We start from the raw sequence: 25068 nt of genomic DNA, 5'->3' as shown, positions 1-25068 counted from the left end.
CGCGCCTTCAAAGGCAGCGCCGCCGCGGCTGCTACGCAACCTCATGTAGGCGGAAGTGAGGATGTACTTCCGGGTTGAGTCGCGTGTTTCCCCTCCCCTAAGATGGCGGCGCCCATGTCCCTGCTGGTGGAGTTTGGGTGAGTGCGGCCGGGCTGCAGCGAGGGGCCTGGAGCGGGGTCCTTAGAGGGGCGGTGCCGTGTGGGGGGTTGGGGCTTGCGCCCGTGGGAGCCGCTCCTGTGGGTGCTCGCCCGTGGGGTGGGCCAGGAGATGCGGGGACACGCTGATTGGCCACGGACCTGGAGCCTGGTGGGCCTGGAGCTGTGGGGTTACCGGTGCAGGCAGGAGCTGGGGTGCCTGGTGGCGAGACCAATGCATTAGGGTCCGCGGCAAGGCGGTCTGGGGACCAGGCGGGGCCTGGGGCTAAGGGGCTGTCGTGGGGGTTTGGGGCAGAAAAGAGGCACCGCGTGGGGTGGTTGTGGGACTCTGGGGGTGGTGCGGGGGGGGCAAGATCTAGGGTGATTATAACGCAGGGCTTGAGAGCAGGGGCTGAAGAACGAGGCTGGCACTGGGGGTGATAATGCTGATTGGTAGGAGTTTAGGGGGTTACCGGGTTTTGGAGGAATAAGGACTATGGTTGGGGGTGTGGTCACTCTCTTGGAGCACAGACTAGCACGCTCTTCACAATGGGAATGAGAAGAAAAATAGGAATCGTCTATCTTGCTATTTGGAAGCAAGGTGTCATTCTAGACCTGGCATTTTTTGTGTCTCAAAAACTTCAGGGAAGCTTTCTAGGTGGGACAACTTTTATAAGAAGGATTTTAAATATCGTATTGAAACAGATACGGGGCCGTCACAAGAAAGACAGGCTTTAAAATGGGCCTTAAAGGGATCCACAATGAGGGAGTGGATAGGATGGGAGCTGGTCTGCACTAATCAGTGAGGAAACCGGATGTGAGAGGGGCAGTGAGGCTTCAGGAATGGGTTGAATGGATCATAATTAATGTGCGACTATCCAGAGTTTTCAGAAAAGGCAGAATTTGTCATCATGCATTGTTGGTAAAAGGACATTTTATGTTAAACAACACATTTATGGAGATGAGGCAACGTGTTTTACAAAAACAGTTCTGAAGCTTTGTGTGGTTTCATTTTGTATTGTAGCACTCAAGGTACCCTTTGATGTAGGTGCTGTAAAAACACAGGAAGACACGCAACTTGTTCAGAAGCATTTACAATTTTAATTTAAAACAAGACTCAGCAAGGACCAGTACTGATATTTCAGGGTTTTGTAACATTTATTCTGTTCCTCCTTCCTATGTTAATGACAAGTCTCTCTGTTGGTCACTACTTTCTACCTCCCATTTAGTTCTGTAGGCTCTTGTGTACCAGTTACTGTCTGTCACTGCTAAAGTCCTCAGTCTTGTAATTGCCCAAGGATTTGCCATTGTCAAATTAGAGCATGCACAATTGAATGGGAAGTGTTGGGCACTGGTGGTACAAGTGAGGTTTTGGTTCAGAAGACTGGTACAGTTGCCCCAAAGTGTTTTTGTTTGTTAATGCCATAGTTTATTTGATACCACAGTTAACAGGCAGGATTACTGAGATGGTTTTATCCTAGAGAAAACCCCTGTTCTTCACTCACTGAACAATGGGAGGGAGGTTGTTTTTACTTATGGATTATCCCATTGTGAATGTCAAAAATAGATTATAAGTCATTTCCTTTTCCTTTGGTATAGTAAATTGATTAAAATCGAATTAATTTTTATAACTTTTTATTTTTCTATATATGCTGTTTGCTTTTTGCAGTTCTTTCAGCTCAAACAAAGTTAACTAACATCAGCTTCGCATTATTTATTATCACATTTTATTTTCAGGTTCTTATTGCTGGAAGCTAAAAAAATTAAAACATTTTGTTTAAATTGGAAATTTATAAACATTTGTCTTGGGCTTACATTTGGTTAAGTCTTTTTCTTACAAAAGCTAAAAGGCTTGCTTGGTTTCCCCATCCCTATACACGTACACAATCTTCATAACCCTTTAAATGCCCTTCTCTGTAAGAGGCCCTTCCTCAATCTTTTCCCACTTCCAGCTGCGGAAACTCTCCTAGTTTTCTCAGAAGAGTGAGGAGCATTTTTGCTTTCCTTGGAAATGCATAAATGAGCTCTCTATGTGTAAATCACAGCTGAGTTCTCCACAGTTAGCGCATTACAGAAGGACCTTATCTCGCCAGCTACATTTCTACAGTAACAGTGTGACCTTGTTTTCGTTACATAAAAAAATGTTTTTCATATAATTACTGTGACTTGTTCTCTCACAAGAATCTCGGCTAAAGTTAATAATTGCAGCTTCCATTTTTTTGTGAGCTGGTGGAAGAACACCAACAGAGCAGTCTTTAGGAGTGTCACTGCATATAAGTAGCACTGCTGAGAGCATAACAAAGGTTCTGTTGTGCTCTTCCATAGCAGAGCCAAGAAAAACTCCTAGTGTGACATTTTTAGATATTGGATTTAAAGGGACTCAGTCACATGTAGACTCATTATTTTCCATGTTCTTCACATGTTTCCTTTTAAAATACATCTCTTTTTTTGAGGCAATTTTTAATCTACATGGTTGTGAGAAATGCAAGGTAGTAATGACTCATACTTGTACGTCTGAATAGTAAAAAAGTTATAAAATATTTTATGCGTTTTAAGACCGAGAATCTTTCCAAGGATTAAATGGTATCTGCATAGAGTTTGGTAGTTTTTATGAGCCTATTTGATGAATCCATCATCAAAAATATCTTTCAAATTCAATACTGATGGGGCATGAGCCTCCAGCAGCACCTACACTTCAGGCAGAATCAGTCATGCCAAGACGTTAAAAGTTTAAAAATTGTCTCAAAGTTAGTTGTCTGCCTAAGGATTTAGGGGTTTAAATGACTTGATTTTTCAAGAGTGCTGAACCGCTAGTTTCCCTTGAGTTCAGTGGGAGCTGCTGGTTGCTCACCATTTCTGAAAATCAAGCCTCATACTTAGCTGCCTGAATCTTCATTTAGGCACCTAGTTCTTAAATTCTTGGCCTTGGGAAGCAGAACTGAGTCAGTAGCATATATTGTCCAATGTTGCACTTGTATAGTGTTGTGACACTTCCCAGGTGTACCCATGGTTGTGAGGCACCTCACTGCCATCTGCCCATATCATGAGAAAGCCTTGTCTGTGTCTGCCTAGAGTCAGCTCCCTAACTCCACTGGCAACATAAGCGCTCCCTTCTTAGCCTACACAGGCTCTGCTGTCCTTTTGCAGGTTAGCACTAGGTACTCTCCAACCTCCGAGTGTCCAGCCCCTGTTTCAATGGACATTCCCAGATTCACTGCTCACAAAGGAACAACGTCCCTCAGCTTACTAGTTCCACCTTCGATCACAGCTACACTATTAAAGTGGCATAGCACTTAGATATGTTTACAATGGAAAATAAGCAAAAGTTTATTTAACAAAAATAGTGGTTAGAGAAGTAGCAAGTAAAAGTATTGGAAACAAAGTTACATGTAAAATAAAATCTTAACACACATTCTAGAGCCTAGACTTCATTAACAAGATAATTTCCTTTTTAGTGAAGTTTAGCTCACCCAGACTCTTTGCAGTGTTTTCTAGCTGGGTTGGTTGTGACCTCCTTTTGTAAGACAGAACACACTGACAGTTCATCTCCTCAGTGAAGGATCTAGGGTGTAACTCACTACCCCAGTTGTACCCTCAAATCCATTGGCTTTACTCATAAACAGGATACCCCACTGCTACTTTAGTTTTTTCCTACAGCTCTCCGCTCTTGTATTTTGCAATCTCTTGACTAATATCAGGCTCAGTAATGCAAATAGGCCTCCATTGCAATAAATACAGTGCACAATACACTTGACCAGATGGAGAGAAAGTATATCCTGCCTGCTACCTGTGTGAACAAAATCTGTTCAAGGCCTGTCACCAACTGGTGGCCTACTTTTAACTTCAAGGCTTTAAGAACATAATTTCCAGTATAGATGTATAACATCTTAAATGTTACCTGTCCATCCATGCAATGACTATGATGACCATGTCACCCTTTAGTAAATTATTATGCATGTACCAGGCTCAGTAGATCCTTGTAAAACCCCATGCATCCCCTTGTCAGTTGACATTGAGATCCCTGGGTCACACCTCCCTTCTTACACTAATGCAGTAGGATCAGCCCCTGGCTAATCCATATGCATCAGCTTGGAGCCCTCTTGCCTGGACAGTGCAACTGCCATCACATTTTCTTTGCCTTTAATATGTACAATTTTCATCTCGTATTCCTGCACTGCTAGACTCCAGTGTCTCAGTCTGCAGTTGGTACTTTTTGTTCTGTGTAGCCATACCAACGGCAAGTAGGCTGTTAGGACCCTAAACTTCCTGTTAAATAAGTAAGGCCTTAACTGCTTGACCGCCCACACAATTGCATAACATTCGGTTTCTATGACAGAGGAATTCTGTTCACCAGGGGTCAGGTTTTTACTTAGGAAAGCAATAGGATGCTTTTTATTGTCTTCACCTGCTTGCGTCAGTACGACTCCCAGGCCTGTGTCAGAAGCGCTGGTGCTCAGTTCAGAATCTGGTCTGGCCAGAATAGGCTTTTGGATTTTCTTTGCTTTATCAGACCCTTTCTGACAGGCTGCTGTGCACAGCACCGTGTTAGGTTTTCTCTTTTTGCACAGGTCTGTGATAGCAGACACCATGTTGCTGAATCCTTCCACAAACTGGTGGTAATAGTTCTCCAAGCCTATAAAAGACTGAACTTGTGTTCTGATTTCTGGTACAGGCCAGTTAACAGTGAATTCTACTTTCAATAGATCTGGGCAGATCTGGCCCCCTCTTCCAAATGACCTTCTAGATGAGGGACTTCGGCTGCATCCATTTTACACTTGGACATTTTTACCATGACACTAGCATTTTTTAATTTATTCAGCGCAATTCCCAACTGGGTTTTTGTGATCTGACCAGGAGTAGCTGAAGATGGCAATGTCATCGACGTAGATTCAAGCAAAATCCTGTAACCCAGCTGACACCTGGTTCACAAGCATCTGAAATGTGGCTCCTGCATTGATTAACCCAAAAGGTAACACTTTGAGCTCAGAAAGTCCTGAATCATTAACACAGGCAGATTTTTTTTCCCTGAACTTCAGTGTTTAAGGAATTTGACAATGCCTCTTTGTTTAAATTTAGGGTGCTCAGGAACTTTGCCCTGTCTATGGTGTCTAGCATGTTGTTGATCCTGGGTATATGGTGTGCATCAGGAACCAAGACAGCCTTAAGCTTTCTGTAATCAACACAAAACCCTTTGTTCCCCTCCTTTTCAGGGGCCATCACTAGAAAAGCCCAGGAACCGTTGAACTCTTTAGTCCCATTTTCAGCATGCTTGCTATTTCCTTGCAAACTTTCTCCTGCATTTTACCAGTTGTCTGGTGTGCTCTGCTGGGTGCGGGCTGGGGTCCTTCAATGTTAATCTCATGGACCATTTCATGAGTCAGTCCTGGCCTGCTGGAAATTACCTCTTGATGCCTTTGCAGCACAGCCAAAATCTCTGCCTTTTCACAGGAGGTTACCCCTTCAGATATATCAGTGCTTTCGAGTGAGGTACCACTATGACAATGATTCATCAGATCAGTAAGATGGGGCTGTCTTGGAGTCCTCCTCAGCACAGAGCACTTCATAAACGATAAAGCCTCAAACACTTTACTGAGATGGTTAATTGTCCGCTATTTTATAAATGCGGAAATTGGTGACACATGAGAAGTTAGTGGCAGTTTCAGGAATAAAGCCTGGATTCCTAGTCCAGTTAGGTAACCCTCTTCGTACAGAGGGTTCTTACAGTCCTATATTCTCAAGAAATGAATTGATTGGGGCTGTAAAGTGGAATCATACTTTCTTCACAGGAGAGTTTGAGGGAAGTCTAAGCCACTGACGTGAGTTTTGCATTTAGCCTGGGATTTTCAAAGAGGCCTAAGGGAGTTAGGTACCCAAATCCCATTGAAATCCCAAAATTGTTAGTCTGGGATCAGCTTCTGAGAAAGTACTGCCTTCTACGCTCACAAGGCTCTGCTTATTGGTCAACATTTTACTTGTGCTGGCGAATTGTAATATAATGGTCGCAGAGGGAGAGGCGATCTCTCTGGGAGTGTTTTAAATATCAGGACAGAGACTTTGAACGGGCTCCTTCGACAGGGAGCAAGTGCAGAGGGTGAAGCATGTGATTGACATTTTGTACAACTTGCATGCAGAGTCCCTTGTTTTGCTTGTTACACTGCGCATATGTTTCCGCCGTAATCTTCGGAGGGTGAGTTGTGTAGTGGCTAGACCAAGAGGGAACTGCCAGGACTCCAGGATTATCCTCTTGGCTCTGCCTCTGACTTGCTGTATGACCTTGCACAAGTTGTTTCTTCCCTTCTGTAAACTGGGGATAATACCTGTTCCACAGAGTGTTTTGAGGTTAGTAAAGTACTTTGAGAGCCTTGGATAAAAGTGTTACAGAAGGGCCCGGTATTAGAGCATGTGAGTTTATAATCTGAGATTTGTATTACAGTACTGTCTAGAGGCCCAGCTGAGTTTGAGTTACGCTAGGCACTGTACAAGCAGGTTGTCAGCTCTTTGAGCTAGGGACCATCTTTCTGTCCTCCGGTTGTACAGTGCCTAGCGCAGTGGGTCCTGGTCCATAGCTAGCCATACAAGTAACTAATAGTAAGAGACAGTTACTGCCCCAAAGTGCTTACAGGCCAAATAGACAAAGACAGACAATTGTCCTGCTTGAAATACAATCCGGTCCACTTTGTTTTCTCTCTGTATTTTTTTGCATTGTAAACTACCCCCTTTATAACTTATGTCACTTGAAAATAAAACAGATGTGCATTCTCTTTATTTCAGAGGTGGAGCAGAGCTCTTGTTTGATGGCGTTAAAAAACATCAGGTGACCTTGCCCTGTCAACCAGAGCCTTGTGAGTATTGGAGCTTTTCAAATAAGTTGAAAGAATGACAGCAAATGAAATGCCTGTGAAAAAGAAAGTCAGTCTGTACAGCAGTTATTCAGTTTACAACTGGAATCAATGTGGTTTAGGGCCATTTCAGCCATGCAATTATTGATTGGCTAGCTTGGCAGACAATAGTTAACCCTCAAAGTAAATACAAAACACATATAGGCTGAGCACCTTTTCCATTCTCCAGGCAACCACAAAGTGAGTTCCTTTCTTCAAAGACTTTTGCCCTCCCCTCTGAATATTGTTAATACACAGCTGCCTCTAAATATTTTCATGAAGTGTAGTCTCCTTGATCAGTCCATGGAGCTGCCTGTTAGCCAGTTTTATCTGTGCTTATATAGGAATATCACTCTCTTGATTTTAATTTAAAACAACTGAATATACTTAAACCACACAGACAAGCATGACAAAGCTAGGGTTTGAAAATTACGCTGGCCTTACGTGCAGGACATCCTCTTTTCAGTCCTGCATATAATAAACAAAACACTGCTAGACTGAGTGACCAGTGACTATTCGTGATTATACAACATTAATTTATTTCCTTAGTGATTCGGGATATCAACATCATTCTGATTACTATTTTCCTCCCTTCTACACTTGTCCACACTTCATTTGCATTGTGATTTTTAGCAGCCGGTATATCCAGAACTCTTAGATAGTAAAGCTTTATGCCATTTGAAACCTGGAATTATAAACTTAGAAACGATGTAAAGGATCAATCAACTTTACACAGCATGCAGATTATATTTGCAACCAATCTCTCATGAACTGCTATTTTAATGCCTGAGATCTTCCTGCCATGCCTAGAAATATTTAGAGGCCAGTGCAAATGCTTTCAGGACAAGTAAACTTTTGATCCTGAATATAAGCTATATATAATTCAAAAGGAATAGATGTATTGAGATGGTGGAGGAGGATGTGGTGAAAGACCAGGCCTGGGATTGTGAAGATCTAGGTTTTGTCCTTGAGTCTGACACTGACTTGCTACGTGACATTGAGCAAGTCACTCAACTTCTCTGCCTTGTGTTAAAACAGGGGTACTACTGCCAGACATCGCAAGGGTGCCCTGGGGTTAAATTCTAATGTCTGAAAAGCACTTGATGTCCCTGGATGGAAAGCACTAAAGAAGCGGCAGACTATGAATTTATTTGGATTGTAAACGTCTTGGGCTAGGATATTGTGTGGGTTTGTTTTTGTGTGGTTGGGTTTTTTTAGATGGTGTTTGGCTTAGAATATTTGTTCGTCGTCTAACACACTGTCAGTCTTCAGACAATGAACAGGCATTCAGTTAGAAAGGAATTATAAGGCATTCTAATTCTATCCGAGGGTAGTTAAGGGTGCCCGTACCTAGCAGGGATAAGAGTACGAGTACTTACTGGTTATTTTCTGCAGCCTGATAGATGTCCATGGTGCATCATATAACACTAATCCAGCTCCTGTTGAAGCCACTGGGAAGATTTCCATTGACTTCAATGGGAGCTAAATTTTAGCCTTTAAAAAAAAAAAAAAAATTCCCTTCCCTGAAGATCTTGCTTACTCAGGCTCTCTTGGTACGTGGGGCAATAGTTCAGGTGTGGGAAGCTGTGGGCACATCAGAGGTGAGAGCATCAGCAGCAGGGTTGGATCAGGAAAACTGTGTGAAGAAGAAATTCTATAAATTCCCTAACTGATCGTGTTGTTAAGGAAAACAGTTGGGATTATTAATAATAAACAAGTTAATGCAGCTCTCTCTGGGGAAATGAATATGTGTTTCTCAGTGGAAAATAAAGAGCACAATCCCATCAATCCTAACTCAGGCAAAACTCACCTTGACTTCTCTGGGAGTTTTGACTGAGTAAGGACTGCATCATTGGGCCTTGTGTATTTAAAGAATTAACAAACTCACCATGTTCAGTGTTTCCTGTCTAGTCACTTTATGCCATATGTTCATCTCCTAGTGTACTGAAGAAATCATGAATGAACAGATCTCATGAGTACTAGGATCATTATCCCATTTTAACTGATCTTTTTTTATTAGTTGTCAAGGGTTTTTTTTTGGCCCTTTTGCCATTCCTTACGCTTCCTTTCCTCTTGGGTTGTTGTTTTTGGTCCCTTTTTTTGCAGAGCATTTTGCTTCTCTCTGGGACATTGGGCCCAACTATATTTTAATTGTTTATACATTTTGTACAACACCCAGATGCAGGGGGATGGGGGGCTAGGTGAACAGATAGGTAAGACTGTATAAATGAATAAAATGGTCTGTGCTCCAAATTTGACCTGGATAGTGCTCTCTGAATTCTAAAAATTGGTTTTATATTTAATTAGTGAGATTACCACATGCCAATCTCCTGATTCTAGGCACTAGGTGAAAATGTGGTTGGATTCTAAACCTGGCTAATGTACGCATGGAGATGATTTTTTTTTCTTCCCCTTTCTCCTCTTGTGTTAACTGGCCAGAGGGGAAGAGGGTCTGGAGGAGGTTAAGGAGGGCAGATGGGAGGGAGCTGCAAATGGGACTACAGAAGGCCACGTATGGAGCCATGCGGCAGCAGCTGTCTTTGCTGTCTGGGGTTCGAAGAGATTTTTATCATGTTGCCCCTGAGGAACATATGAAAAAAGGGTTTGTGTGTTGGGTGTATGTGTGTGTACGTGTACGCACGTCACCATACTTTGTGAGACCATATCCTATTTTTCTCAAGTGCTGCAGTTCTGTGCAGAAAGAAGAGCACAAGTTAAATAAGAACCTTTGTTCCAGAGTTGCGCTGACAATTTTGATAATACTGATAAAGAGAAACTAAAGGAGCTAGCTCTGACTTATTCTGCGTAAAAAAACATTGCTAGGTGGGAGAGGACAGCGAAGGAGATATTTGTCACATGGAGAGAGGATTAAATTCACTCGGAAAGTAAACCTTAATTTCAAGCATCGAAGGTGTAATTAGAAACAATGGAGCATAAAGAAAAGAAACCCTAAATTAAAAACTATGAAAATGTATTTGGCAGCATCCCCCTGAAACAAACCACAGTAATTTATTTAACCGCATGCTTCGGCAGTCAAATAGAGCATTATATGAATGCTGTTGCTAGTGATGTCTGAGGTCCTTCCTCCATCCCACTTGATGGAGTTTACAGTGCTGGATTTGTCTATGGTCATGAGACTTTCCTTCAGTGTGTTAGAAGGATGAGAAAATAACGAGCATCGTTTAATCCCTGCAGCAGAGTCACTGGTTCAAATCTGTGATGTTATATTGGCTAAGAGCAACTAGAAAGACTCACTGCTGTGCTCTTACCACTGGATCTTGTATGCTCAGGTGAGAGCACTGATTGAAGAGGCTCTGGCTGATGTGCAAGGAGCTGCTCAACTCTGTATCATAGGCCCTGCACTGCTAACGATCATGTAGATTTTTCCTTTAAGTGGCAGGAGTCTGTGCTTTTGGAGCAAAAGTTCCAAGTGTCAATAGTGTGCAGTAATTAACAAATCTAGATGCTTCAGATTGGTGGAGTACTTGGCATTCAAAGGTTCAGAAGGATAAAATTGTAATCCATAAATTTCAGTAATCAGATCTGTTCCCCATTTACTCAAAATCTCCTAGGGGAAAAATCCATCGTTAATCACAATTTTGAGAGAGGGAAAATTAAAATTAATTTATTTGTTGAGTTTGACTGTGCATGGTGCTGCTATCTGCGACACAGGAAATGCTCCGAGGGATTTACAGTCCAAGCACCTGATCCTGCAAGGTGCTGAGTGCTCTTCACTTCTGTTGGAAATCAGCTGGAATTAGTCACTCAGCACCTCAAAAGAGGGACTCTATCTCTCTGGATAAGGCCCCAAAATATGAACAGAATAGTTCAGATACAGTACACTAGGGGATAGTCTGACCCGAATGTGGTACCTGAGTGCCAGGAAGATAGCTAGAATTGAGTGTGCAAGATGGCACCAGTTGTCTAGAAATGCAAAATAGTGGTGGTGGTAACATTTGGCTGTCAATAAGAAATCAGTATTTGAAATGATTTTTTATTGCTGAGTTGATTACTCCTAACTTCTCTCTAAATGTTTTGAAATGAATGTTTAAAATATTTCTGGTAGGGCAAAGTTTTGTCAAATTAAAAAATAAATGTTGACTTAATCCAGAGACATTAAAATAAATAAATAAAAACAAATCCTTCCAAACCACCTGATATGGCACTTTCCATCTTCAAAAGAATGTGAATATTCTCTTCCTTGCAACACCCCGATGGGCTAGTTAAGTATATATTTATTGATGGGGGAAAACTGAAGTGCAGAGATAATGTGACTTACCAGAGAGAGCATCTCATGTTAGTATAAAGGTAGAATTTGAATTGGGAGTCCTGACTCCCAGACCCCTCTTTCACAAGGCTAGTCTGCACAACCAAATTTACTACATCAGGGGAGCTCCATATTATCACCCTGTCAGGGCACTGTCACGTTCATATTCGGTTTGGGCATTTGACCGGTCCAGAAATAAATGGTCAGTTGACCAGTCAAATATTTTAAAGCAGTGACTTATTAGAATAGTACCAACAGTACCAAAAAAGAGTAAGGTTTTGTGGTCTCCAATAGGTTTAGGCTTAGCCTTAGATACTTGTGCCTAAGTACAAAAAACGAGTTACTTAATGGAGCTATTTTAACTCCAAAAAATGAAATGAAATATTCTAAAAAATGAAAGAATGACACCATGGTGCAATAAAAAGGTAGGCCCTTGTCTCTCTCAGGGCTTTCTTGTTGGAATGTTTGACAATATTTGACCATGGTCAGATAATAGGCAGCCAATTGACTGGCTTCCCAAGCCTCGTTCATATGTCCCTGCCAGGGTAGATTGGGTTGTGTGGCTGGGCCCTTTAATCTGTTGTGCCATCTCCCCGTTGAATCACTGGCATGCAGTATCTCCTGGCAGTTGTCCTAGTGAAGTGGGTGTGTCATTTATAAGGGGGCCAATTGAGCGGATTCATTTGTAGTTCTTCGTTATTAGAAGGAAAGATGGAAAAATTAAAATTCTCTTGCAGGAGTCATCTCTGTGCTTTCCTACTAGGCTTAGTGTAATGGGAGCTGCGTTAACCCTCTGCCACGAATCTGATTAATCTGAACTCATTGTAGAAGGAACTTCCCAGGCACTGAGAAGCCCATCTCCCTTCTGTGTGACCAAATCCCTCTGATAACAAAGCCTGGCTTTTCTGGCCTTCCCAGCCAGTGTGTTCCTGCACAGGCACCTATTAGGATAACCTTTCTAGCCCCTACCACCCAACCCCCCACCCCTCACTCCTTTTCTCTTGGTGGTATTTGCTGTCATGACACCACTGTTTAAAGGATGGCAGCAGAGCATAGGCTGATGAGGAGGTTCCTGGCCCTTTAAACTACTTAGCATGCGTTTCACACGGTTCACGGTGCCAGCTGTTCCTTTCTCCTCCTGCCCTCACTCACAGGAGCTGTTTGCTGAGCTCAGAGCTCCTGTGCAAAATTGCTTTTCAAAAGAGCCACTTTCTGCTTAATTAAACAATGAGACGCCGTCCCTCTGCACATCTGTAAAGCTCCTTCTGCAGCCCCTTTATCCCACAAACTGCTCCATTCTTACCTCCATTCAATTGTAAATCTTCCTCCCCTTCCCCCATCCGTGCTCTTTCTTTTCCCCTTTCAAGTAAGGCTGAGGAGGGTGGTATTTCTGTAGGAGGGGGCATTGGTTTAATGGGCCTTGCTGTATATGAAAATATAACCTTAGCAAAGTAACTGCTGCAAATGAGAGGCAAGGACTGGCACAGATAATTGTGTGGCTTTTGTATTGCAGAGGAATAAAGTCATAATAGCGATTGAATGGGACATCGGTTATTCTCCCCCACTAATCCTATCCAAGCCATAAAAAAAATCACTAGCTCTTAAAGCTGATGGGAAGGGGGTGAGGAGTCAGGGCAAGAAACTGTCTTGTCCAACTTGCGGTGCCAGAGTGAGCCTGTACCAGGGGAGTCCCTCTACAGGCTTCTGTGTGAATAGATGCTGCCAGGGCAAGTGTGAGCCAGAGGGATCCCTCTGCAGTCTTTCTGTATGAATAGTTACATTCCTCCGTGCGCAGTGAGTCTTGGATGTATAATTCCACATAGTCTTTGGTGTTAGTGGTTAGATTTCCTCTCTGTCAGTTGTTTCTTTCCCAACACAGGGAAATGTGCATAAGAGGGAAGTTCATTTCCACAGTGGGTTTAAAATGGACTTTGTCTGTATTTAATAACACTTTCTTTGAATGGTCAGGGAATTTGCCTGAGTGGCTTACACAAATTAATCATCAACAATTCCAGGTTGTGCAGAATAGGTGAATGGCGAAATAGATGAGGTATCTGTGGTTGGGTGGGAACACCCACTTTATGTCAGGAAGAGGTTATAGTTAGGGTGATGCAGTATCGTATAACTAGGGTTGATAGGATGCAATTAAGAAAATGAGAATGTAGGCTATTGGTAAAAAAAAAAAAAATTCCTAACTTTGCAAGCTATGGCACAATCTCCTACAGGATCTGTGGGAAGCACCACATTCCCTGAGCCCTTTAAAACTAGACTGGACAAAGCCCTAAACAGTCTTCCATGGGGAATAATCCTGCACTAGTAGAGAGAGAAACTAGAAGACCCCTGTTAACTGATCATCATTTCTAACTCCTGATTCCTAATCCAGCCTTCACTGCCTGTTGAATACAGTCGCCACCTATTGTCCCTTCTTTTTGTAAGGTTCTCCTTAGCGCCTTCCTTAGATAATTTTTAACAAGAGACTAGACCATGTACCACTACTAGTGATCCATGATCCTAAAAAGAAGAGATGGTTTAGTGCACTGGCATTATTCATCAGTGACCATAGCATTGGGTGTTCTAAGATTAGAAACTCTGATTCTTGACAGTGTGGTGGAATTAGCTTTATGCAGAGGATCAGATCGGGGTCCCTTTAGAAATGACAGGAACTGCTGGAAGCACTTTGGATCTGGCAATTTGCTGCTGGCTGGCAAATGGGATTGAAGATCCCTGGAATTTATGATCTCCCTACCAGCTAACTGGAGGGAATGTGAAATCCTGGGATCTGAGTGCTCCCTTCTAGTTTACAAGAGCTGACAGAAAATCCCATGATCCACACGTTCCTTGATGACTGACAGGGCCGAGGACTCCTCTGAATGCAGGGCCCAGGACCGAGGTCCTCCATCCAAGCTAACAGAAGGGTTATGGAAGAACACAGCATCTAGTCTCTTCCTGTGCTGTGGATAAGAGGGAATGGAGGAAGCACTAATGTGGGCCCTCTCTTCCAGTTAAAAGTGGTGGCGGGGAGGGAGAGAGTTATCTCTCTGCCAGGTGATCATAAGCAGGGCCCAGGCATTATCGTCTAACACACAGTAGCTGATGGTTCCAGTATCTGGATTCTTTGTCTGACCAAAGTCACTAAAAGCTCCCTGTTAATAGAATCCAGATTGGAGTCTGTTTTCCTATAAATGTCAGAAATGGCTCGGAAGATGTCAATGAAAACAGATTCGAAACTCCTCTTGGTCTTGCTGGTGGTCACCATGCCTTGAGTCTGAGACCTTGTCTACACTAGAGCTTACTCCAATACACCCCAGAGTGATGCAAGTTGCACCGATCTAAGTGCCAGTGTAGAGCTCATCGTGTCAGCAGGAGAGCCTCTCCTGCCGACATAGCTACCACCTCTTGTGGGAGATGGAGTAATTAAGCCGATTGGAGAGCTCTCTCCTGTCGGCTTAGGGTATCTTCACCAGAAGCGCTACAGTGTAGATGTAGCCACAGTTTAACCCTTTTCCTTTGATTCTGCTTATATAAGCCATTCCAGGCCTTCTGCTGCAGCTTATGATACCCCACCATCTGCTTTGAGAGTTCACTTTGCACATTAATTAGCCTGAGGAACCCCTTGTATCCGTTTTTACAATGGGCCCTTTCATAACATGTGGCCCTTGTGCTAATTAGAATTCAGTAAAATGGACAAGGCACTCACCTGCCTGAGTGGTGTATTGTGGGGATATTTTATATTTTGAAAAATAAGCCACCTAACCTGGCACAGGGGTTACAAATTCGCTTCCCGTCCAGGCAGAGGGAATGAGAGAAGAGGCATGCAAAGAGGGGACTTTGTCATAGTTACAGGCCAGTGGCTGAGAATGTGGGTGGGATGGAGCTTGGCCAGAGTTAGTGACCTCAACAAATTGGAGCTCAGCCGTGGTCACTATGATAAACTATCTTATTCTGGGTCAGAGAAATGGTACCCCATAGGGAGGTGTCCGAAAGGCGGCCCGAGAAAACCGATTGTGCTGTTGCAATGCCGACCCCTCGGTGAGTGGGGCCGCATACATCTTAGTTATTACAAATCAGAAAAGAGCTTTCCAGTGTCTAGGTCTTAAGAGTCCCCTGTTTTCCTGAAATAGGCTTCCTATTCTGCACCCAAGACAAGGATATTACTGAAAATACACCCTCTGGAAGCCCTAACGGGAGGTTTGGATTGTACATCTGCTTGTTAATGTATGAGGGGTGTGCGTGGGGCCGGGGGCTGCGGAGATGTGTATGTTTTTGTTTGTTTGTGTAAATCTGCCAGTGACACACACAGCCCTCTGAGTGTTAGTACAGCTTCTTTGTTAGTGGAGGGCTGTGTTTTCATGTTCACTGATATTACGTTAGTGCAAGATGAGCGAGTATGTGTTTCAGGGCAGTGTTTGGGTTTCTGCGTGTTTACCTGATTGGTGAGATTTCGCAGTGAAAAGCTGGCCCTGTGTTTCTTATTCCAGGCACCTATCTGCCATGGCTGTTTTCTCTGCTAACGGCAAGTGTGCTCTCTGGCTGCTGAGTTGTCACGGATGAATCTGTCAGGCCCAGGAGGTTTTTATTAAGCTGGGAAAGATCTATGGGTTTCAGCTATGGTTTTGAGGGTGCAATGAGCCTGGGCGTTTGTAGAAGGCAGCACTAAGATGGAGTCCCAGATCACTTTCTCTAAGAGGATACTCAGCTGATTCTTCTGGACAGAAAAGTTAGATATGACAGATCAGACTTTGGAGGAGACCAAGCTGGAGACTATGCAGATCTTTCAACCACATTCAGGGATATTTATACTGCAGCGTGTACCCAAATCCCAAACAAGCCTGGGTTTTGGTAAACGCTCGCTGCAGCTCTCACACCCTGTCCACTTGCATGACAAGCCAGTGGCTTTGTGTCACTGGAAACATGCTCATTTTTGTGGATCTGTTCATTCCCATTGGGCTGTTTGTTTTGTGTATATACAGTGGCCCTATGGCTGTCAGCTCCCATGATGCACTTGAATGGTCAGTTCTCTCACATTCGCTATTTCTTCTTGGCTTTTCTATTAACTTCAGAATGTTCCTGTGACTATGGTGCTGGTGAAAGGCGCTGGGTCGACAGCCCTGAAGACTGACTTCTCTCTGTCCACGGAACAGAGACAGGGTTCCCCTCCGTTGTGCTTCAACCCCGAATTGCAGAGACCTCCTCTGAGGTCAGAAGTTCGTTCAGGTTCCATGGCCCATTCTGCCCTTGGCACCTCTGCCGAGATTAGCCCTAATTGGCCCCATTGTTGGCAGTTGTGGTGGGTTTTATGGTCTGGATATTTGTCTACTGGGAACTGGACTGACGCTACCAAAGTAATTTCACTGGGGCCATGTGATGGTAACAAATCTTGGTCATTATTAACTGGGCTGGGTTTAAAGTGGTGACCTAAAGGAAAACAGCTCTTATCAATGCTCTGAGCCATCCAATTCCCTACTTCTTAACATTTTTTATTGTATAACGTTCAATAAGCAGCACAGAGCTGCCATTGCACAAAATACATGATCTGTCACCTCCAAAGGACAGCACACGTTGTGAAATTGCACTTCTGTAAATATTAAATACTTCTGATGAGTCAGCTTTCATAAGCAGTTTAGATAAAGTATAAAATTGGTGTCCCAGTGGTGAGGATTCAGCTTGGCAGTGGACAGGAGGGGGTGGTCCGTTTAAAGGGCTTTCCTTCCGATTGATTATTTCTACAGATCCATACATTCGAATGGTGCTTTATGGACAAACAGGTCCTTGGCCCGAGGAGCTTACAAACCAAGTTATACGTACCACAGCGTGGTGTAACGAAGTGTGGGGGAGGGTGCTGTAGGAAAGATAAGGGTCGTGGTAATAAAAGAGCAGGAGTTGTGCTTTAGTTGCACACATTATTTTTGGGAACGTCCAGGAGCTCCAATAACAGACCAGGGCCCCATTGTGCCAGGCCCTGTACAAACACAGAACAACCGATGGTCCCTGCCCAAAAGACCTTGCAATCTAAGTATTGTATTTTGTCTGTGCATACTTCTTGGATCTGTCCTTTCTCATTGCTCCTCAAAACGACCAATAATATAACTAAGATAAATACGAGGGCAGGAGCAGAATTCAGTGCTGAAGAACAGCTGAAAGAAGTGAGTCTTGAGATGGGATTTGGAGAAGGCGTGACAGTTACATTGCACTCTGGATCAGAGGAGATATTCAAAGAATAAACTGGGGGGGCTTAGATAAGAACGGCCATAGTGCGTCAGACCAATGGTCCATCTAGCCCGGTATCCTGTCTTCCAACAGTAGCTAATGCCAGGTGCTTCAGAGGGAATGAACAGAACAGGGAATCATCAAGTGATCCATCCCCTGTCCGCTCCCAGTTTCTGCCAAACAGAGGCTCTGGACACTCAGAGCATGGGGTTGCATTAATTTCTCCAGATTGTATAATTCTCCTGTGCACATGTGTGAGACTTCTGGGGGAGGTGTTGGTGTGTGTTAAGGGTGAGTGTTCTTCTGTGTGTGGGTGTGAGTTGTCTGGGCTCTGTAACTGCAGACACAGATGGGGCTGAAAATAATATATTTATTATGGAAGGAGGGAGGAAAAAATCATCCGAGACAGTCTCGAAATAAGCCAGCCACACCACATTGCAAGCTTCTTCTGGGTGGCTATCATCTGTCCAGCTGGTGCAGTGCAGGGATGGTGTGGCCTTTACCAGGTAAAACCTTGGTTTTTACTGCCCTGGAAAAAAACTAATTTGTCCCAGTTTAAGCAATTTTCTATTTTAAAAACTAATGTACACTACATACACTTAGGTTTAGGTTTAATTGCATATTCAAATTGTGGTTCCAAAAGGCAGTAGATTCGTAGATTAATTTAGGGTTGTACAAATAAAAAGTAAAATTGCAGTGGACATAATATGTAATTCCAATACTGAACATCAGAATGTCTATACATTTTGGTTTGGTATGGTCTCAAGGAAGTTATACATGTCATGCTTCATAGTTCAGTTTTCAATATTGTATGAATACAAGTCAAAAAATGTATTCTGTGAAAACAACAATAATGCAGAGTTGTAGGCTTGAAGCGTTAGGCAGTCGAAGACATGCAGAGTTGCAGATTACCAGTCCCTTTGGCCATGCAGCATTCTGTAGCAGAAGACCAGCTGTGATTTAGTAGATAGACTGAGCTTATTCCTCAGTTTTGAATGCCTGTAGCCAAAGTACGAAAAGATCCATTCTGTGCTTGCTGAACTTGCTGGATGCTGATGCAATTGTTTTTCTCAGTTTCCCATTTTAAACCAGGTTTAAGCCAGTATTTACCAGTGCCCTGTCTTAAATTAGTGTTTCCTGGGAAATTGCCAACCCTGGTACAGTGTGCTTGTGTTTTAAATGATCTATCTTGAAGGGCCCCAGAGGAGCCAGGCAGTTTACTCTATCAAAGCAGAATCATATATCATCCACCTCATTGTTTTGTGCCCTCATGCAAGTGCATTGCTCACAAGGATATGACCCTTCATAGGGTTGCTGTGGTGGGGATGGTTTTCCCTTTTGCACTCTTCCTCCTCCTGTAGGGATGTTTGTCATTCTCATTCCCTAGCGGTCATGTCCTAGTGATGGAGAGCAAAAGCAGTTTGGGTGTGAGCTCCTGAGGGCTGTACACTGCAGCAGCGTTTTTCGGTGAAGGTTGACATAGTTTGCTCTTGTTGTGGTGGCTGACTGACCAGCCCCTTATGCCTTCTGTCTGTTGCTCGCTGTCTCCAGGGAAGTGATCACCTTGGAGGATAGTATATTCCATGCCACTAAACTAAACTTCTCTAAACGATATTTAGTTAAAAAGAAATCCCTGTTCTGACTGTAGGTGAGGATCCAGTGTACAGTGCAATCTGCTGCCATGGGACAGATCTTCCCTTCAGGACAAACTGTCCAGTTTTGGGAGGCAGCATTGCTTGGCATCGTCCTCTAGGCAGTCCCCTCTGGCTGCCTAGAATACATTGGTCCCACTGCTTTAGAGGAAGCCAGCAACACAGGGCCATAGAGGATGTGTGAAAGAGGAAAACATGGAAGGAGTCCTAGAGGAGACACAGATGGGGACTTTTTTTCTCCTGGGAAGGTGTATCTCCATTCACTGTAACTGACTTACACCTGTTTACAGCTGCGCAGAGTTTACTCCTCATGTGGGGAGAGTCACAGATGTGACAAGTTAAAGAAAGCACCTACCTTTGTGTAGGTTTATTCTAAAGAGACAAAGCTCTGTTCCAGGGAGCTTCCCTGACAGCACAACACAATGTGCTGACACAGTGCAAAGACTGAGTCACCCCATTACAAGGGTATTTATTCCATGGATCAGTCATGCGACAACTGCACCAAAAATAGTTTTTTAGCTCAGCCTGTAAAAGAGGTTGTGAAAATATTTACAGTGACTAGGAGCCGTTTACAACACACAGAGATGTGCAAATACATCCCGTTGTTCCCTCTGATACGGCTAGAGGGGGTTCAAGCCCCCTAGTATCTGATAGGTGGATTTGTGCACTGGGAACACTTCCTTGTGCCTTTGAAACAAATAAAGCTCTTTTGGGGCTTTCAGAATGTTCTTTAAAGGAGCCCTGGGAGAACAACTGATTGTAGATTCAGAATGATGAAGTGGACTGTGGAATAGTGAAATATAGAGGCAAATGCAGGAGAACGCCACATTGTAATTTGTCAGCTTCTCCAAACCCTGTAATGGATTATTCTCTCCCTCTGACGCTTCTCACCTCTCCAATAGGAAATTAACTGATGCTATCGCTAAAGAAATTGTTTTTGCCTCACAAAGTAAAACTGTTACTATAAAAACCTGCGACCAGTGTCTCCTCCTCCTTTTACATGAAGACAAATCCTTCCTGTCACCTACTGAAATAGAAAGATAAAGGCTGAGCTTTAATAAAGAAGCTATCAAACAAAGCATGTGTTTGGGGACGTGATGGGGGAGCAGAGGGTCCGAGCTGAAGGTGTGATGCTAAAGGAGATTATAAAGGGCTTGAATGGAACTACGGCTACCTCCAACATGTCTGTTTTTGCATGTGTCTGTATATTCATGAATGTTTGCCTGTGTCTTATGGGGATAAACCTTCAAAAGTGCCTGCCTGGCTTTCAGAGGTGGCAAATGCTCACATCTCCCACTGAGCTCCGGTGCCATAGTGGGTGTTCTGCACTTCAAAAACTAACCAACACGAAGCCAGCCCCAGGAAGTTGATGTCTCATGTTGGGATGCCCAAAAATTGAGACACCCAAAATAAGCGGACATTTACAAATATAATCCTCTGTTTGCATCCTGCATGTGTCTATCAAAGTGACTGTTCCAGGGAGGGTCACATTCTAACCCACTTCAGTTTCTCAAACAAATTCTTATAGGCCATGCAAGTATCCATCCATGCCTGTTGCAGCCCAAAGGTGAATGGTTTTAGGGGACTCAAGTGAAATCGGTTCAGCCACTTTTGAGTTTATGCTGCCATTTTGTGGGGGGGGGGGGGAGACACTTTCACCATATTTCAATCCATTTTAGTACTTGTTTCAGACAGCCAACACTAGAAGCTTCAAACTTAGCTTCTTGTGTAATCCTCACTGAGACTACTGAATTCCTCATCTTCACGCTTGTATTGTTTTAATTCTAAACATTTTCAGTTTTGCAATTTAAATGTTTGATTCCTGTTCCATTAACTGTGGAGGCTTTTTGCATTTTCCGTGGTCAGGTATGCACATCCAACCAACTCTGTATATGGGGGTGCGGGGTGCATGGTGTGTGCCTCCTAACAAAGGAGATGCCTCTTCCTGGTGAATGCTGACCGGGGTGGGTTCTTGAGGATCCCTTCTCTTATTCCCTTGCTTACATCTTGTGACCAGACAGAGTGAATGGAGCACTGTTCCCATCATTGCTCCTCGTCCCGGGATGAGCATAGCATCTCTAACTGGGGAGTGCCCTGGTGATTGAACTCCTGTGAAACAGAAGTGGATATTTCAGGGGTGGGCAAACTTTTTGGTCCGAGGGCCACATTGGGGTTGCGAAACGGTATGGAGGACCGGGTAGGGAAGGCTGTGCCTCCCCAAACAGCCTGGCCCCTGCTCCCTATCCGACCCTTCCCACTTCCCATCCCCTGACTGCCCCCCTCAGAACCCCTGACCCATCCAACCCCCCACCGCTCCTTGTCCCCTACTGTCCCCTCCCAGGACCCCATGCCCCTAATTTACCCTGGGACCTCACCCCCTATCCAACCTCCCTGCTCCCAGTTCCCTGACTGCCCTGACCCAGAGGTGTGAACCCTGCCCTCCGACAGGCCCCCTGGGACCTCACACCTATCCAAGCGCCCCGTTCCCCAGAACCTCCGCCCCATCCAACCGTCCCTGACCGCCCCACGCCTATCCAACCCTCCCTGTCCCCTGACCGCCCCCTGGGACCCTACGCCTATCCAACCGCCCCTGTCCCCTGACTGCCCCCTGGGACCTCCTGCCCCTTATCCACTCCCTGGCCCCCTTACCATGCCACTCAGAGCAGCATGTCTGGCAGCCACGCTGCTCGGCAGGAGCATGCAATCCCACCACCCAGAGCGCTGCCCGTGCGGCGGCATAACTGTGGGGGATGGGGGACAGCCTCCCTGGCCGGGAGCTCAAGGGCTGGGCAGGACAGGCCCGTGGGCCACATGTGTCCTGCAGGTCGTAGTTTGCCCACCTCTGGATATTTGGTGCTGGTAAGGAAGCTAGTCTATAAACTGTCATTCTCTCTCCTTTCAGGGGACATCAGAAACCTGCTGAAGTGGATCAAACAGAATCTATTAAAAGAGAGACCAGAATTATTTATTCAGGGGGACACCGTGTAAGTACAGATGTAAAAGATGTTGTTGTTCATGTTTCCCTGTCTGCAAGTCCCAGTGCAGAGGGCATATATGTTACTGCTGGTGGCGGGAAGAAAGTTATATCAGTTGAAATATGGCATATGCTAGAAGGAATGACCTGGAAGAGGATACCCCATAGACTGGAATAGGGAAAAACGGTCAGCTCTATTGTCTTGCTGTATGACCAAAGGCAGATCACTTAGCTTCTCTGTGCCTCATTATTCCCGTCTGTACAATGGGGATAAATACTTCCCCATGGGAGGGATGTGAGGCTCTCTTTGTAAAGGGCATTGGTTTCCTTGAATGACACGGACTATGTAAATGCAAAGTACTACTGTGGTGGAGGGAGGTGGGTTGATATTCTAGAGAATTATCCAGATTGGGGAGCAATGTGTCTGCTCTTTCACAGGTCTGACTGTGAGAACTCCAGCTCCTTCTGAACCTAAACCCAACCCAATTCCACAAAATGTCTGTCTCCTCCCGACCCACACGGCACAAGGTCCCCCAGCACTCATGGCCTTTTTCCATTGCCTGTCACCTCCAGTACTAACATTGTGTGTGGATTGCAGGGTTGAGGTTTTAGCAAGTAGACCATCCCCCTGTTCCAGCTGTGTGTCTGTGCTGCACAGCGCAGTCTCTGTTCACATCACTGGGCCTGGATCAGTCACTCCGAGAAGCACCAACAAATAGATCTGCTGGGAAATGATTTTATTTTTAAAATGGGGCCAATCTCATTGAAAAAGCCAGAAGAAATGGAGCACAATGTGCTGTGCAGGCAACTCCCAGCTGCAGAGTGGAGGTTGGGGTGTTTAACATTCCTCACAGGTCTCTGTGAGCTGAAGCGTGTGCCAGGTCCCCTGGTAGCAGGAGAGACAATTGCAGGACACTGAAGATCAAAGCAGGGGAATCCCTTTGCCTCTAATCAGGAGCTCTGAGTTGATCCTGGGTGTTTACAACCTTTAGCAGGGGCACTACAATTGCTTTCCTTAGCTCTGAATTGATCTCTCTGCACTCGATTGCAGTGCACGGGTTTTAATTACCTGGCTTTTCTATGTTGTATTGAAATGGAGTCATCTCAGAGCTTCTCATGAATGGTGTCTTTTGATTTCAAACGAGCTCTGGGATCGATCGCGTTTCCCCTTTATTTGATCTAGAAAGGGCACTGCCTGTCCCTATTTCCACCTCTGTGCTGATTCCCTTTTTGCATCGGCTTTACAGACCAGCCTGCCTGTGATCTGCTTTTTAACAGCCAGCAGTGCTAACTCTTTGCAGCTTTTAGCAATCCTAGTTCCTGACAACTTCTGTGTTTTGCAGGCGGCCAGGAATTTTGGTGCTCATCAATGATGCAGACTGGGAACTAATGGTCAGTACTACTTCAGTTTGATTTTCTTTGTTGCGCTCTCTGATCTGTGGCTGTTCTTGGGAAGCTATTCTAGATTCTTGCCCCAAGCTAAGCATCTAGTAGCGGGCAAGCGGGGAGAGGAGTTCCTCCATGTGTTGTACGCTGGCTGTTCTAAAGCCTGGAGCCTTTGTCGAACCTGCTGAGGCTCAACCACCATTCAGTCCCCCAGAAGATCACCCACACTCCCTGACCTTCAGTTGTGGCCTTCACTCCTCTGGGAACTGAGTTGGTGTCTCATCCATGCTTGAGATAAGCACTTGCTTAGTGGGGCACCAACATTGCTTCACAGCCTTGGGCAATTGTGAGAGCCAGTGATTATAATAAGGTGAGTGCTTGGGAGGTGAGGTCTGCATGTTTTGCCTAAGATCAAACCAAAGGAGAATGCTGAGGTAGAACAAGCAGAGCTGGCCCTGGGGTTTTTTGCTACACTAGGATTATGTCCACACTTCAAGCGAGGAAGAATTCTTCCGTCCACCTAGTGCTGTCTAGACCATGGGTTAGGTTGGCTTAACTATGTCACTCAGGAGTGTGGATTTTTCATGCCCCAGAGCATCGTAGCTGGGTCAGCTTAACTTTTTAGTGCAGACGTGGCCTAGGCCACCAGGCTAATGTCTTCCTCTCTCAGGCCACCATCACAGGCCCACCATAAATAGTCACTAACTAGTCTGCAGATATAATAGTCACTTCTGAGAGTGGCACTTCCCCACGACAGTGAAAGTCTGAGAGCTCCCTCTCCTGTCTCTCCACCTCGCCTTTCTTAGGAGAAAACCTCGGTCTTCCCCCTCTGTAGTCCCTAGTGCTCTGGCATCTGTTAGGAGACATTCTTCTTTTGCAGCCTCTGTTTGGAAATGCCTATTAAACCATTTCTCGTTCTTTCTTGACCTGCAGGGCGAGCTGGATTATAAACTCCAGGACCAGGATAACGTGGTTTTCATCTCAACGTTGCATGGTGGTTGAGCTCTTGGAATTCATAAGGACATAAAACAAAAACACTGGGGGCGAACCCTCATGTCTTTTTGAACTGTCTGTGCCTCACTTACAAGCCATGGCAAATCACTTACACCCTCATTAGGTGTACAAATAAAGCCCATGCCAGTGACTGGCCTAGCCTGCACTTCCATCCTTTGGTTCTACCTTAACCTCTCCTGGCTGCAGTCCCAGGTGCATAGGTGATGGGAGAGCACCTGCTGCATTGGGTCACTTGATGCACCCAGGGGTCCATGAGGGAAGGGCTCCTGCACTAGGTGCTGAAAATTAGTTTCTTTAAGTATGGGGGAGGGGGAGCTGCCTTTTTCCTGGAGAAAGATGATCTGAGGGAACTGTGGCTACGCTTCAGGGCAAGGATGGATGGACTTTGCCTTGGCTGCAATAGCTGTTTCTTTCAATGGGACACTTATTTGGTGGAGTGTCTTTCATGTGAACTGTATCCCAAAGTGCCTTGCAACATGAGCAGACAAGAGGAAATATGAAATACAGGGAAAAAGGAACAGAGACTTTTAGCTGTGTCTTCACATGAGGTGGAGGG

General features: G+C 44.7%; 1 protein-coding gene across 1 annotated transcript; it reads left to right on the top strand.

The window, feature by feature from the left end:
- URM1 (ubiquitin related modifier 1) lies at window positions 1–24643 on the top strand. The gene is made up of 5 exons (XM_039506731.1): window positions 1–137; window positions 6906–6976; window positions 22041–22122; window positions 23456–23504; window positions 24432–24643. The coding sequence occupies exons 1-5, from the start codon at window positions 103–105 to the stop codon at window positions 24498–24500; spliced, it is 306 nt and encodes a 101-aa protein (XP_039362665.1). The 5' UTR covers window positions 1–102; the 3' UTR covers window positions 24501–24643.
- The last annotated feature ends 425 nt before the right edge of the window (window positions 24644–25068 follow it).

Source organism: Mauremys reevesii, linkage group 19, assembly GCF_016161935.1.
Source record: "Mauremys reevesii isolate NIE-2019 linkage group 19, ASM1616193v1, whole genome shotgun sequence".
Classification (NCBI taxonomy): Eukaryota; Metazoa; Chordata; order Testudines; family Geoemydidae; genus Mauremys; species Mauremys reevesii.
The sequence above is the reverse complement of the archived record's forward strand: the minus strand, read 5'-3'. Positions and strand labels throughout refer to the sequence as shown.

Bases quoted from the DNA above. Each gene is read 5' to 3' on its own strand.
- URM1 (XM_039506731.1), top strand. From the start codon at position 103: ATGGCGGCGCCCATGTCCCTGCTGGTGGAGTTTGG. The intron at 138-6,905 runs GTGAGTGCGGCC...TCTTTATTTCAG, and splicing joins TCCCTGCTGGTGGAGTTTGG to AGGTGGAGCAGAGCTCTTGT. The intron at 22,123-23,455 runs GTAAGTACAGAT...TGTGTTTTGCAG, and splicing joins TTTATTCAGGGGGACACCGT to GCGGCCAGGAATTTTGGTGC.